This window comes from Cottoperca gobio, chromosome 8 (genome assembly GCF_900634415.1).
Source record: "Cottoperca gobio chromosome 8, fCotGob3.1, whole genome shotgun sequence".
NCBI classification, from domain to species: Eukaryota; Metazoa; Chordata; class Actinopteri; order Perciformes; family Bovichtidae; genus Cottoperca; species Cottoperca gobio.
In genome coordinates, this window is record NC_041362.1 from 9,661,233 (window position 1) to 9,676,232 (window position 15,000).

A 15,000-nucleotide genomic window follows, 5' to 3' on the forward strand; every position below is an offset into this window, starting at 1 on the left:
TTTTCATGGATAGGATATCGAGGCGTAGTCGTGGAGGAGAGGGGTTGCAGTTCGGTGACCTGAGGATCTCATCGCTGCTCTTTGCAGATGATGTGGTCCTTATGGCATCATCGGTCTGTGACCTTCAACAGTCACTGGATCGGTTCACAGCCGAGTGTGAAGCGGTTGGGATGAGGATCAGCACCTCCAAATCTGAGGCCATGGCTCTCAGCAGGAAACCGGTGGATTGCCTACTCCGGGTAGGGAATGAGCCATTACCCCAAGTGAAGGAGTTCAAGTACCTCGGGGTCTTGTTTGCGAGTGAGGGGACAATGGAGCGAGAGATTGGCCGGAGAATCGGAGCAGCGGGGGGCGGTATTACAGTCACTTTACCGCACCGTTGTGACGAAAAGAGAGCTGAGCCAGAAGGCAAAGCTCTCAATCTACCGGTCGATCTTCGTTCCTACCCTCACCTATGACCCATGAAGGCTGGGTCATGACCGAAAGAACGAGATCACGGGTACAAGCGGCCGAAATGGGTTTTCTCAGACGGGTGGCTGGCGTCTCCCTTAGAGATAGGGTGAGAAGCTCAGCCATCCGTGAGAGACTCGGAGTAGAGCCGCTGCTCCTTTACGTTGAAAGGAGCCAGTTGAGGTGGTTCGGGCATCTAGTAAGGATGCCACCTGGGCGCCTCCCTAGGGAGGTGTTCCAGGCACATCCAGCTGGGAGGAGACCCCGGGGAAGACCCAGGACTCGGTGGAGAGATTATATCTCCTCTCTGGCCTGGGAACGCCTCAGGATCCCCCAGTCGGAGCTGGAGGATGTGGCCCGGAGAAGGGAAGATTGGGGTTCCTTACTGGAGCTGCTGCCCCCGCGACCCGATCCCGGATAAGCGGTAGACGATGGATGGTCAATTTTGGGAAAAATATTTGGCTAAAGGTTTCACAAACACACACATACACACCTTGTAGGACTGATTTGAAATGATAACATGTTGATAGAAGTGGGAGGACGCAGGTGTTCAAATATTTGGCCCTGGCCTGTTGTGTCTGAAACTGTTACTGTCTCATGGTCATATGGGCCTTACAACGTGCATGAACTCTGCACAGAGAGGCATGTGCACATGCACCTGTGGGATGCATATATGAAAGAGTAATTATCTCATTACAGAGAAAAAAGATTAAGAATTATATGTCGAAGGGTTCTATACAGAAAGTCTTCCTCAGGCTATGGTGCAGAGAAATAGTTATGACGAGGAGGGTGCAGAAAAAGAAACGACAGTGGACAAAATGAATCTGTTCATGTTGTTGTGTTTGTCTCTTTAGCACTCCTCTTTCTCTGTGGCTTATCTGTCCGTTTCTAGAAACAGAAAAAAAAAACATACGAAGCCTTGCGCAAATGCATCACATATTGTTATGTATATGTTTATGGAAGCAAGAATGACTTATGTGTGTGACCTTGGCTTTTTCAACTGAGAGATGTATATTTTCTGCTTCTCCATCTTTTTATTCATGCGAGAATCTGCTAATGTGATTCAGTGAGGGAATTCATCCTGCCGGGTACTGAATCTCTGCTGAATCCTAAAACAACTCTGTAACCAGCACACAGGGATGACTAAACCCAACTCAGGCCTGTTTCAGTTTGATCTGAGAGGAAGAACAGAGCTGATCTGCCAGTGACATCCTTCTCTCTCTCTCTCCAGGCCTGAAGACCTACCTGATCTCTGGCAGGAAGGTGGAGCCTCTCTCTCTCTGCAGCTGCTCTCAGTTGGGGTCGACGGGGCATGAGCATTCCGATCCTCTGTGCCCCACTTCCAGGGTGCACACACCTGATGTAGCTCCTTCAGCCTGCACCCTGCCTCCAGACACTGCTAAGGTGAGCGTACACTATCTCTGAGAAAATGAAATGAAACATCAGCAATGTTGTTGAGGAAGTAAGTATATTTCTGGGATCATTTTCCATTGCACATCAATATAGCCGGAGGAAGAAAACTGAGCTGCATGTTCTGCGCCAGCCTCTTTGATTTTCATCTTTTTGCTCTCTGTGTACTTTTGTTTATGTGGGTGTACGAGAAGCTTTAAGAAATATTTTCATATTTTGCATGCAAGTAGCTTCCTTTTGTATTTAGATTTAAGTAAATAAATGAAAAAGAACACCCTGCTATTACCATGCAATTGAATTGTTCATTGTTACATGGTTTCCCCACACGTTTGTGTAGCGCCTCATTTAATCCTCACTAATAAGAATCTGAGAACAAAGCAGTGAGATCTTATTCATTTGGCAATGAAAAGCACTGTTCTGCCCAGCAGGCAGTCTACGTAATAACTGACCCATCATGATGTTCTGCTCACCAACTCAGAACATATCCATCCCTTGTGTCCTCCTCAGCTCTGCCTTCAAGGGAAATTTCCACTACGTCATGCACTCACCAAAACAGTGCAAAACATTATTCCCTAATAATTACCCTCAAAACCCTGCACCACTGTGCCTTAAATTCACCCCAATTATCCTCCTATTTCTGTACACGTCCACCCCATGATCACTGCACAGATCGTTCAGATTTTTGCCAGGCCAGGATGGAGGGGAAGAGTAGGCAGAGGATGATGGCAGGCAGGAGAAGCAGTGGTATGGTAATGCAGGGAGATGGGATGCCCTTCTCAATTCCTTCTGCTTCAACGGATGACTCCTCCAGTTAAAGGTTTTCATCTTCTACAGTAGCTCTTGCTCAAATACAGCTATGGCTCACGCTGAAGGATCACACTCTGAAAAATCTAAAGAATAGGCTTAATGACGTACGTGTGAAAGGATTCAAAGGGCAGGTGTGGTAAGAAGTGTTTGCGTGCAGGAACACAGTGTGCGCATGTTGCACGTGTCAGTGTCATGGTCATTCATAGCACAGCAAAACTATCACACAAATGTCTTTCTCTTACTTACTTACTTACTTACTTACACACACACACTAACACACACACACACACACACACACACACACACACACACACACACACACACACACACACACACACACTTTCCATTCAGGTTGAAGAGGATGAGTGGGATGAAAATAAAAACCTTGAGTCTGTGTGGATGTCTTCTACGCCTCTGGTTTACCCAGCATCTCCTTTTCCGTTTTTCACTGACTGGACAGCATTGTCGTCACTGAAATAAATAATATTAAGCCAATTAAATGTGTAGGATGCAAGACAGAATAGTTAGTGTTTTGTCCTTTTGCTGTTGTGATCAGCGCTGATGCATGTTTTTTGTCATCTCTCTTTTGTGATTTTATTGTCCTCCCCAAGACTCTCAATCTCGATCTCTGCCATCCTTTCCCTTTTTACTCTGCTCACATGCTTTCCTTTATCTCTTAATGTATTCATTTTCTTTCTTCTTTCCTGCCCCCCCCCCCCCATATGCTGCATATCCCTCCAAACTGCCGACCTCTACCTTCCTGCAGTCTCCTTGCATATCTTGCAGTGTGGTTCTGATACCAGTGGAGGATCAGGTTCTGGAAGAAGTTGCGGTGCACAATGGCTGCCGTGACGACCACAAGACCAACAGCAGCAAGGTTAGCCTGATGCTTTTACCTGAACAGCTGATACTACTAATACTGTTTATCTAACCTGATACATGTTTGACTTCTCTGTATGTGTCCAGTATATTTTATTATATGTTGTTATTTTTCCATAAAATAATGGGCCGTCGTGAACCAACTCTGGTTAGATTTACTCCAGCCCAGCAGCAAAAAGTTCAACATAGATTAATCAAAATTAGTTCAAAGAAATAGAACTCCATGAGTCCCAGATAAAGTGTGCCACAGACAAATTAAATTGGTGTGAATATAGCACACTTTTTATATTTATATTTCATATTTAGACTACTACATATCATTGCTGCCCTGTTTCGAAGCAAAGATCCATTATCCACCCCCCCCCCCCCCCCCCCCCTTTTCACCTTAGGACATTTCAAATCTGAAGTGTTCCCCAGCGGTCTCTGCAGGGCGCAGTCCCAAGGCCCTGAACAGCCTGCTCTGTCCTCAGCTGGAGGCCTTGAACAACAGCCAGACGTCGCTGTGCGAGATGCTGCAGGAGAAGGAGAAGAAGACGTGGAGTGGTGGAGCTTTGGGCATGGACCACTCAGCACTCATCCCTTTACGTTCAAAGAACTTCAGGGAGAGGAGCGATGCTCACTTTGTGGATGTTATTAAAGAGGACAGGTTAGAATAAGCCTAATGATGAATTTATTAGCACAGCTTTAAACAAATCTCTAATAATGTACAGTTGATCAGGAAGTCGATGTTCCAGTCAATGTTAAGATAGTTGATTGTAACATAAAATCCCAACTGAACATAACTTCTAATGACTTTCCCCTGTGACAGCCTTATGAAGGACTATTTCTACAGACCTCCTATAAACAAGCTGAGCCTCACCTTCCTGGAGAGGAGCCTGGAGTCTGCTTACCGGATAAGCTACCAGGAGGAGGTGTGTGTGTGTGTTTATTGAGTGTACATGTCTGTTTATTTTTGACATTATCCATAAATGTCAGCTTAACATAGTTGTCTTTAAGTGTGACTTTTCGTGATTCCAGTCACCTGCTGTCTCCACCTGTGAGCGTCTACCTGTGCTTGTGTTCCTCTGAGAGTCTGTGTCTTGTCTGGGAAGCCTGTTAGCACTGCGTTATGGCCAGACAAGTCAAGACTGCGGCAAAGAGAATTCACTGCAGGACCTTAAAAGTAGTTTTGTATTAGTTTGTGATGTCCTCTGCTGGTGTAACCTCAGAAGTGCATCTTCACTCTCATGGCTGCAACTGTTGCTAGTCACTGACATTGCTATATGGACTCTTGGTATAGATTTCAGTAGAAACTTACTTAAGTCATTGGATAATTAATTTCCAAGTTACGCTGAATGATTAATCACACATTTGTGCAGCTGCTCCTTAGTTAGATTTCACTAGACTATTTGTTATGAATACCTAATGTAATACCTTATATACCTAATGTTCATTAATATTCTTAGAAATGTTATAGAGTTTTAATTTCTGCTATGCCTTTGTCTGTCACCCCCACCCCCCCACCCCCCGCCCCCAGGTGGAAACCCGAGCAGCGGTTCAGACTTTTGCCAGTCCAACATTCAGTTCTTTCCTGGACATGCTGCTGTGCTGTTTAGTGTTTCTGGCTCTCTCACTGGCCTGTTTCCTTCGACCACTTGTCACCCAGCAGAGTTTGTCCACACCAGCACTCATTCTCACAGCTGTAGTCACCCTGTTGGAGGCTCTGGCTCTGCTGTTTGCGATACGGTGAGATACTGAATAGAGAGTATGGATTTTAAACTGCGGGCCCATGAGCTAGATCAAGCCTGCGATACAATGTCAGAAGCCTCCATCCCACATGTATAGAATGTATTGTTACATACGGCCCTGCAGTTTTAATTAGTTAGTATTTTAACAGAAACGGTCTGTATTTAGACTCCTTATACAAAGGACAGAGGAACTGAATGGGTGTTGTTTGTATGCAGGCTAATAGGATTATCTTTACACACTTGAAGTCATCAGGCAACTGCAATTGAAAAATAGTTTTAATATGAAAGGAACTTGTTTTAGGACTAGGGAAGTCTCGACATACATTTGATATTTTTAGCGCCTTGAGATTACTTGTAGCTTTGAAAGACGCTTTACAAATACAATTTATTATTATTATTATTATTATGACAACAACCCCGACCAATAGAATGCCAGGTGTAGCGCTGACCAATGAAATGATCCCTACCTTGTTGCGGGCGCGTTTGCTTTACATTTGGAGCGTCCCAGACGGGCGGTTATTCTTCAACCAGGTTTATTTATCCCCTTCCACATCCAAGGCTTTATTATATGTAGGTCCCAGGCTTTTGGAATAAAATGAGCGCAGGAAATCTGTGCAAGCAACAATATATCTAAGTGCAGAAGCAGAACAAATCTAAGCGCAAGCAGGGGCTATGTGAGTGTGAGGTCATGGTTTTTGGGAAAAGCATTACAAAATCTGAACGTGTAATCAAGGAGGAAATCCTCTGAAATTTGTATTTGTATTATTTTCAGATACCCACATACAAATATATTTGTCAGCCAAAATCCGCATTCATCCGTAAAATGAATAGGTCTTGTTTACTGACCCCTGCTTTGTGTTCAAGTACTGAGAAGCTTTGTGACAATCATGTCTGGAATCAGTTTATTATTCAGGTTGGGATCAGGACGGGACACTCATGTATCACATAAACACTTCAATAACATTATCTCAAATACATCGTAATAATCTCAATGTCAATCGCAGTGTATTGTTTTTCTTCCCCAGTATGGCTTTCTACCTGGACAGTGTGCTGAACTGCACTCGAGTGCTGATGGGAGCGGTTTCAGGCTGGTTAGCGCGTCACTTTATAGGAGCCGTCCTGGTGTCTCTGCCCACTGTGGCCGTCTTTTCCCACGTTACCTGTGACATGCATCTCTCCATTCAGGTGGATTTGAAGTTTCATATTTTCTCTATGTTTATGTGTTGAAAACTAGCATTGTTATTTGATTGCTGTCTTCATAGCAGATTTGAGTTGAGTTTTGCTTCTGACTAGTAAAGCACCTCACCTGTAGGGCTGCCATGCATCTGACTTATTTATATTCAGAATATGTCTTTTAGCTGGACAGTATGTTAATATTGCTGACAGTCACATTCATTTGTATGATAATCTTATGCACTCCTTTGACTAATGACTCTGTGCCCCATATTTTCCCCAGTTCACCATGTTCATCTGCTGTGCTGTCATCATAGCTATCATTCAGTACTGTAACTTCTGCCAACTCAGCTACTGGATGCGCTCAGTTCTAGCGACTTTGGTGGGACTAGCACTGCTTGCCTTGCTCTTCATCTCCCCCTGCAGGTATGACACACTGAAGAGACAATGAAATAAAATAACAGATTTGACAAATGTGATAGAATTGAATTGAGTTTTCAGTAATAGTGTAGAGATAATGTGATGACACTGGGTTACTCATTGGCATTTCAAGAGAAGAAGATGTTGGATAGTGCTGGTTCTACATGCACTTGATGCATTAATTAGTGCTGTTTGTGTTTTATCTCTTCCAGTGTTGCTAAGAGTCTGTTTTTCTGGTAAGTACAATGATTATTGTTAGCATTGTTAGTGTACTAGTTTGTACCTGCTCATCATACAGTTATTTTACTTATTTTTGGTAGACAGTTGATCACTCTTGTGTGTTGCCTGCATGATGGAAAGTTGAAATATGTCCAAGCAATTTATGCCAAAACCCAATTTAGTAGTGATTACTTACAGCTATAAAAGCTGCAAATGTATTTCTGAGCAAAATGCTTATTCTAATCTTCTGTTTTACTATTTTCTTGCATTTCTCTCTCTCTCTCTCTCTCTCTCTCTCTCTCTCTCTCTCTCTCTCTCTCTCTCTCTCTCTCTCTCTCTTTCTTCTTTTTTTCTCTCTTTCTTCTTTTTTTCTCTCTTTCTTCTTTTTTTCTCTCTCTCTCTCTCTCCACCACCAGGTCGGATGTCCAGAGCAATAACAGCAACAGCAACAGCTCCATCGTCATGTCTGAAATCCCAGCAGACCCAAACCCACAGGACCTGCTGGGCCCTGAGGCCTGCGTGGCCTTCTTCCTGGTCCTTCTCCTGATTTTGTTCCTCAACCGCGAATTTGAGGTCAGTCACCGCCTACATTATCATGGCAACGTGGAGGCTGATCAACACCGCATCAAGATCCAGAACATGAGGGACCAGGCCGACTGGCTGCTTCGCAATATAATCCCCATCCATGTGGCCGAGCAGCTGAAGGTTACCCAGAGTTACTCCAAAAACCACGACAATGTGGGTGTCATATTTGCCAGTATAGTTAACTTCAGTGAGTTTTATGAGGAGAGCTACGAGGGAGGCAAGGAGTGCTACCGTGTCCTCAACGAGCTAATTGGAGACTTTGATGAGCTGTTGCGGAAGCCTACCTTCTCCAATATGGAAAAGATCAAGACCATCGGAGCCACGTACATGGCAGCAGCAGGACTCAATGCGCAGCAATGTGCAGATGCGGCACATCCTCATGCCCACCTCCGCGCTCTTTTCGAATTTGCCCTTGAAATGATGCGTGTGGTGGACGACTTCAACAAAAACATGCTGGGCTTTGGCTTCAAGCTTCGCATTGGATTCAATCACGGGCCTCTAACAGCGGGGGTGATTGGCACCACTAAGCTCCTCTACGATATCTGGGGAGACACGGTCAACATTGCCAGTCGCATGGATACAACAGGTGTGGAGTGTCGTGTCCAGGTCAGCGAGGAGAGCTATTGTGTTCTCAGTGCTATGGATTATGAGTTTGATTATCGTGGCACAGTTAACGTCAAAGGCAAAGGTCAGATGAAGACCTTCCTTTACCCGAAGAGCAGTGACAGTGGCCCTGTGCCTCAGTACCAACTCTCAGTCTCACCGGAGATCCGGGCACAGGTGGATGGTAGCATCGGACGCTCACCCACTGATGAAATCGCCAGCATGGTGCCCACAACCAGTATAACTGCAAGCAGTACACATACTATGGTACCCAGTACCAGCGCTGGATCCTCTACTACCACAGGGCTTAGCTATGGCAAAGAGGCGGACAGCCGTGAAAGGCGTCCCTCTACAGAAACCTCTCATGCCAGGCTATCTACGTCTCACCGAGAAGGACCTCCTTCTTCTGCGAGTAACAAACAGCTCCTCATCTCGTCCCAGCAAAATACACCCCAAACGTCCCAGAAAGACATCAAGAAGGACAAATGTGATGATGCTCATGACAGTAATGTTGGAGAGTTAACCAGACTTTAAGAATTTGCTATAATGGCACTTTATTGTAAATCCTCTACCCTTTAAGCTCTTGTACCTGCCTCTTGTAGTGTAAATCTTATTGGCTGATATGATCAGTGGAGTGTGCTGGATGGACCTCAAAGTGAGTGTCAGGCAGGGACACACAGAGGAAATGGGAAGATGTAATGGCTGACTCTGAACCTTCTCTTGCCTGCTACAGATCGCATAGTCTCCCATTAACTTGATTATCTGTGCACCTTTAATCTTAATGATTTCTTTCAAATGTCGTTTAAGTGCCTTTAGAGTAGTATAATGTTTAGACTAAGCCTTTTTTGAGTATGGGAAGAATAAAATAAAGGGAAAACTGTAAATAAGCAAACCTTTTGGAACAACTGCTTAGCTTTTGTTAAAACCTTGTAAACTATGCTTTGCTATTTTGCCTTTTATCAAAGAAGAGCTCACGATACATATCGAAAGTGCTACAACATGAAGAGAATCACAATGTGGGGAATAAGACCTTACTCCTAGAGAAGTTTGAATAAAATCTACACTAGCATGCAACAGAGCATGTTCCCATGTTCTTCATGAGAACCAGAAAACTCTTCATGAAAAGCACAACAGAAACTAATCAGTACAGGCTAAAGGCAGACGAGGCTGAGCTGCGTGTCGTATGAGTGTCTTTGCATGCATACAATGTGTGCGTGTGTGTGTGTGTTTGTATGTGTCTGTGTAGTAACAAGATCATGCAGGGTTTAATGAGAAGAGGTGCCTCTGAGTTAATCAACTAACTTGGTGAAACATAGTCAAAAAAAAGAAAAGTATTTGTTGCTGATGTGGCAGCTTTTTCTCTTGCCTCGGTTAAGATCTGTGTATCGCTGCAATACTGAGGCACGATTGGTCTCAGCTACACTACACTTAATCAGCATGCTTGCAAAAACAGCAGCATTGTAGATGAGGTAAACTGTTACTCGTGTCTGTGCCCTCCCCCATGAACCAGGCTCTTCTGGGTATCCAAGCTGTGTTAAGTGTTGATGAGTATTTCAATGGATCCTACGAGGCACTGCTGTACCTGTAGAGGGTCGTGACTGTAGATCAATTAGAGAAGACAACTCTCTAGGTGTTGCTATGGATTACACTGTGTGGTAGTTGATAGGTGTTTTGAGACACGGATAATCAAAGTGGAATGTCACAAAATCAAAACTAAATGTGTTTTCTTGTATTTATTGTTACACAAAACTTGAACTTAACATGTGAAGCTCCAGTCTTTAATTTCTATGATTTTTGAAAGATATTACTAGCTGGAAACCGCTGGATGCATTAGCTGCTTCATACATTCAATGGCATGAAACTTAATGTAATAGCAGCACTTTAAATGCTAAGGCAGTGCAACAGATGTATTTTGTATAATTGGTGTTTTTACTTTTTCTTTTCGACCTCCATTGATTTCATGCGATTATGTCAGATGACTAAGGACATCTAACTGATTAAACTGTACATCTCTGTTGCTGTTACATGTTTTTCTCTTGTTTTTTAAGCAAAAGGGATTGTGTGCTCAGAGGCAAAAGGTTTTACCATGAAATCCGCTTCACTGTCTTATTTCTGATGTTTCAATATCCGCAACAACACCTTAACCAATCAGTACTTTTAAGTACAACATTTGCAGAAAAACAAGGAACACTTTTGCCTTCTTTTATCATCAAACAAGTTATTTCAACAAATGCCTAATAAATGAATAATTAGTTTTTTGTTTGTGCCTTTTTAACTTTGTACTTGATTTTTCTTATCTTTTTTCACTGTCTGCTCTTAGTTGCTTAAGTTTCTTAAGACACTGAATACTTCTCTAAAGCTTATGGTGTACATAAGCAGGAGAATGTCAACTTTTGCGCTTAAATCCCCTTTAATTTTGATGAGGTTTTCTATGGTTATAAAACGTTTAGCAGTGCCTTTTCTTAATACATACAATATTAAATGTAAACATTCAACATTAATTGTACTTATTGCATTTTTTTTTAATTCCTTTTTGTTTCCTTCCATCGTGTTCTGTATCTACTGCTTGGATTGAGTTTGGTTGATGCAATAATAAGGAGTTTGAAAGGGAAATGCACCTACTTCACGCTTATGAGCACACAACCCTTTTACCAAAATGTGTTTTTGTTATACTACAATAAAGGGACGCTTAGAATAATTGTTATTTTTCATGGTGAAGTGCTTAATAGAGGACATGATACTTGAGTGTCAGGTGAAGTTTATACGCTTCCTTTTCTTTTTGTTACTCCTTGGTCATTTTGATTAAAAGATTTTGGATTAGTACAAGAACAATAAGACAGGGGTGTCAACTCATAGTTTTGAATGCCACTTGATCATTGCTACAAACATGATCTTAAATGTTGGTTTGATTTATGGAGAAGTGAGTGACATTCTGACCCAGCAGAATGTCACACCGTAAGAACTTTGATGCCAAAGAGGGTTGTTGCCATCACTTGAGGAGGTTCTTTGTATATCTTATCTTCTTAATTTGCAGGTTTTGTCGTGCACGTTCAAGAACGGTCATTTATATATTCACCGCTAACACACATTTGCACAAGGTGCTCACTTTTTATGTACAGTATGCCTTTATATTGTATAGTATCTGAGCATTTTCTATTATTTATATAAGCGCATGTACAAGAGTATTAAATAATCTTAAAGAACTGGGTAATTTTACCAATGTTGGAATAATACTTGTGTGTTCTGTTTGCCTGCATGTGTGTAAAAACTGTGTGGTTGTGTGTTTTTAGAAGAGATGCTCTAATCTCATCATTTCAAAAAGTATGACATGCTAGGACAAAAAGGCTTCAATCATACAGACGTCCTTTTTTCCTTTTCTTAACATTTTAACTGGCCAAATAAAATGAGCGAGACACTACTAGAAGTCTGCAGGTAGGAAGTATTTCAGTAGGCTGCTACAGCCAACTTTTAATGCATTTTTGCTTACTATAGAAATGTTTTTGTATATAGCACGCTAATAGGTATGCAAGTGAAGGTTAAAATTGAATAAAATAAGTTGCTGGGAAATGTTGTCCGGTTGAGTTTATAGCTTGTATACGACATTAGGTTCTGTACTTGTACTTTACTTGATTATTTCTGTTTTATGCTGTTTTACACTGTATGTATTTTACACTATACTACTCCATTGCCGTACAGTGTTGCTTTTGTAGATTAAGATTGTACAAACAAAACATTAGACGCGTTCATAAAATATGAAACATTGTTATCGATCAAATTACCCAACATCATATAAAGGAGTTTAAATTAGTCCCACTTCAAACCAGCTGCAAGATTAAATGATGTTTATGTGTTTTTAAATCAGTAGTGATAATGCAATAATACATGCAAAATAGCAGGAACAGTTATGCTGCATAATAATTACTTTTACGTTCAATAATTTATATCTGCCTACGTTTTGCTCATATAAGTTATGTACTATCACTTAAGTAAGATTTTAAATTCAGAACATTAACTTCGTATTTTACTTATTGTTACTTTTACTCTAGTTACATTTTCTACCACTGGTATTTACTGGTAGCCAAACAGGGTATCGAGAATTACTTAGCGCCTTTGTTTGAGCACATTTACTATAATTTGACAGCTCAGGAATGATTTGAGTATGTATGTTTTGATGGGACACTATAATATGAAGTTCAGGGAGAGGTATTCAAATTATTTACTTAAGTAAAAGCGCAGTATAAAAAGTCCTGCATTCAAAATCATAATTGAACAAAAGTACAATAGTATCATTAGCAAAATGTAAAGTGTGAAAGGTAAAAGTGCCCATAATGCGGAATAGCCACTTGGTAGAATCTTACATTATTATATATTTTAGCTTTATTGTTATTGATGCATTAACTTGTAAGCAGCATTTTAATGGTGTATATTTGTACAATGTGTAATGAATAAAATAAATATGTAGGAACTATTAGGAATACTGCTAATATCTTAAGTATGTATTTTCTATTTGTGTTATTGACTGCTATGTGATTGTAGTATGTATTGAAGTTTAAAGCCGGTAATAACATAGTACATTTAATTTTTTGGGGTTATTCCACCCCTAGAGGCAATTTAACGTACGTCCACATGACGCACGGTGGGACACAGGTTTACGTCAGGGCGTCATAGCGCGACACCGCTCCCTCCTCCCCCCCAATGTCTAGCTGGGAAGAAAAAAAAACTTTTTTTTTTTGTATCGGAGGAATCAACAGCCGCCATCTTGACGCGGCTCAGAATCGGGATTTCGGGGGAAGCATTAATTTTAAAAACCGATCGGAGCTACTCAGTCCGGGCTCAAACGGGTTTTTTCGTGCAGAAAATCGAAGTGTTTGTCCTTCCGATGAGAATTAATGCAAACATGTGAGGATTACATGGGTTTTTATCGTCTCGAAAGCCCACTGTATATTTGATTTCCCTTTTGGAGAGCGCCGTTTCTCGCCGTTTCTACGTCCCGAGACGCTGTATTTACCGGGAGACAGCGACGACAAAAATAATCCACCTCATAGAAAATATTTTTTGAATTTTGCTCTTTTTATTTAAGCCTAAAATTGATTTTATGGCTGCTCGTTTCGACTGCGAAAAAGATGATTCTGTACAGACGTGAAACCGGCGATCTGCGGAGAAAGGGATTTGCTTACGCCTTGTGTAATATTTTATGATTGATTTTTATTTATTTTTCTCGAACTGAAATAATTTTTGGACGTTATTATTGAGGATAATTATGTGGGTGTTGGGTGTTGGATTATCATGGGGTGATCTTCGGCGGCGAAGCGTGGCGCTGTTGCCTTTCTTTTGAAACCTTTTTTCTCCAGGCAGCTATTCGCCAGTCTGCCAGTCAAGAAAAAAAACCCAGTTAAATTTCTCCTTTACGCGCAACGTTAGGAAAAGTTACCAATTTTTACGAGCCCGAAACTGACAAGTTGGACTGATCCTGTTATTATTTTTCCTGCATCATAAGCCATTCATAAAATTTGCCGACCAGGATGGCTGACAATCTGCTGGATGTCGGACCCCCCACTGCAAAGCGACCCAAGCTTAATTCACCTCTCTCAGTATCAGATGGCCCAGGTAAGGACAATACATAGTTTTACAAATGTTACACACTGACAAGGAGGATGTGCTTTTGCAACAACATTTATATGTATTAAACATGTACACTTACAAAAAAAAAGTCGGGATGCATCCACCTTTTAGGAAAAGCGCTACCTTAAAGTAAAGCCATCCGCTACTTCAGCTGTGCTGTGCAAATATCACAGGAAAACTAGCGTTGCAGTACAACAAGTCCCTGCAGGATTATATGATTACATCGACAGCAGATTGAGAACTGCCACAAATTGCAATTAATATAAAAAGTGCAAACTCACTGCCTCTTCATCACATGAGAATTAGTCAAGAGGGAGAGTATACTCCTAACTTTTCAGTCTTAAAGGGTTAAAAGTTAAGTTTTAAAGAAAAAAACATAGTAGTAGCGTTTACCCATCATCTTAGATACAGGTGATACAATGTTGACCGTACATCTGCAGGGGTATCAGGCGTTGGTTTCCTTTTTTCCTTCTTTTTGGATTGATGCCGTTTTAAGTAGTCTCGATGCACCTGCTCATTTATTAGCCAGTCATGCTAAAACAAATATTGTGATCTTCTCCCGAACTCCTTTTTCTTTTTTTTTAAAGAAAAACTGTCTTGCTTCACATGCTGCCTCTGTATCCCTGGAGCTGGTGTCTTGCTCGTTGCCTCTTCAGCAGTGCAGATACAGCACGAGCGCTTGAACCTGTGTTGTCTGATTGAAAGATAATCTCTCACTATTAGTCAGTCTGCCTCTGAAGGCTCAGCCCTTCTCTCATTCAACAAAATCCTTGAATGGGTTGGGTTAAAAATGTATCTGGGAAAATACACCGAAAGACTACGCTTTGCATAATTCCATAAAATAGCAGCTGATGGTATGCCACCCTCTGCATAAAAGTTGTGAGCGTTATGTTTTCAGCATACATAACCAGTTGTAAGTGTCCTGGTTATACATTAATATGGGCATGTACAGGAATGTTTATTGCATGTCATGGGCTTGGCTTTTATTTCTAATAGATTTATTCTTTAGGATCTTATACATCCCCAGCCCTATTTTGTACTGGGACATTTTACAGTGGTCATTATTTGTTTTAGTTATTATATCAACTATTACTGTCCAGAAGGG

The 15,000-nt window shown here is 41.5% G+C and overlaps 2 protein-coding genes across 4 annotated transcripts in view; both read left to right on the forward strand.

Moving 5' to 3' along the window:
- LOC115011853 (adenylate cyclase 9) overlaps positions 1 to 12,741 on the forward strand; it is a 35,541-nt gene extending 22,800 nt beyond the window's left edge. The window contains exons 2-10 of one of the 2 annotated variants that reach the window (XM_029437097.1): positions 1,682 to 1,854; positions 3,434 to 3,544; positions 3,936 to 4,192; positions 4,355 to 4,457; positions 5,063 to 5,271; positions 6,299 to 6,458; positions 6,730 to 6,872; positions 7,079 to 7,102; positions 7,502 to 12,741. In XM_029437097.1, coding sequence (XP_029292957.1) covers positions 1,682 to 1,854; positions 3,434 to 3,544; positions 3,936 to 4,192; positions 4,355 to 4,457; positions 5,063 to 5,271; positions 6,299 to 6,458; positions 6,730 to 6,872; positions 7,079 to 7,102; positions 7,502 to 8,807 — 2,486 coding nt within the window. In that variant the 3' untranslated portion in view covers positions 8,808 to 12,741. The remainder of the gene's footprint in view (positions 1 to 1,681; positions 1,855 to 3,433; positions 3,545 to 3,935; positions 4,193 to 4,354; positions 4,458 to 5,062; positions 5,272 to 6,298; positions 6,459 to 6,729; positions 6,873 to 7,078; positions 7,103 to 7,501) is intronic. The other variant, XM_029437098.1, reaches the window with a different exon arrangement.
- Positions 12,742 to 13,015: 274 nt separating this feature from the next.
- The window catches only part of crebbpb (CREB binding lysine acetyltransferase b), a 42,922-nt gene continuing 40,937 nt past the window's right edge, over positions 13,016 to 15,000 (forward strand). The window contains exon 1 of one of the 2 annotated variants that reach the window (XM_029437174.1): positions 13,016 to 13,880. In XM_029437174.1, coding sequence (XP_029293034.1) covers positions 13,796 to 13,880 — 85 coding nt within the window. In that variant the 5' untranslated portion in view covers positions 13,016 to 13,795. The remainder of the gene's footprint in view (positions 13,881 to 15,000) is intronic. The other variant, XM_029437175.1, reaches the window with a different exon arrangement.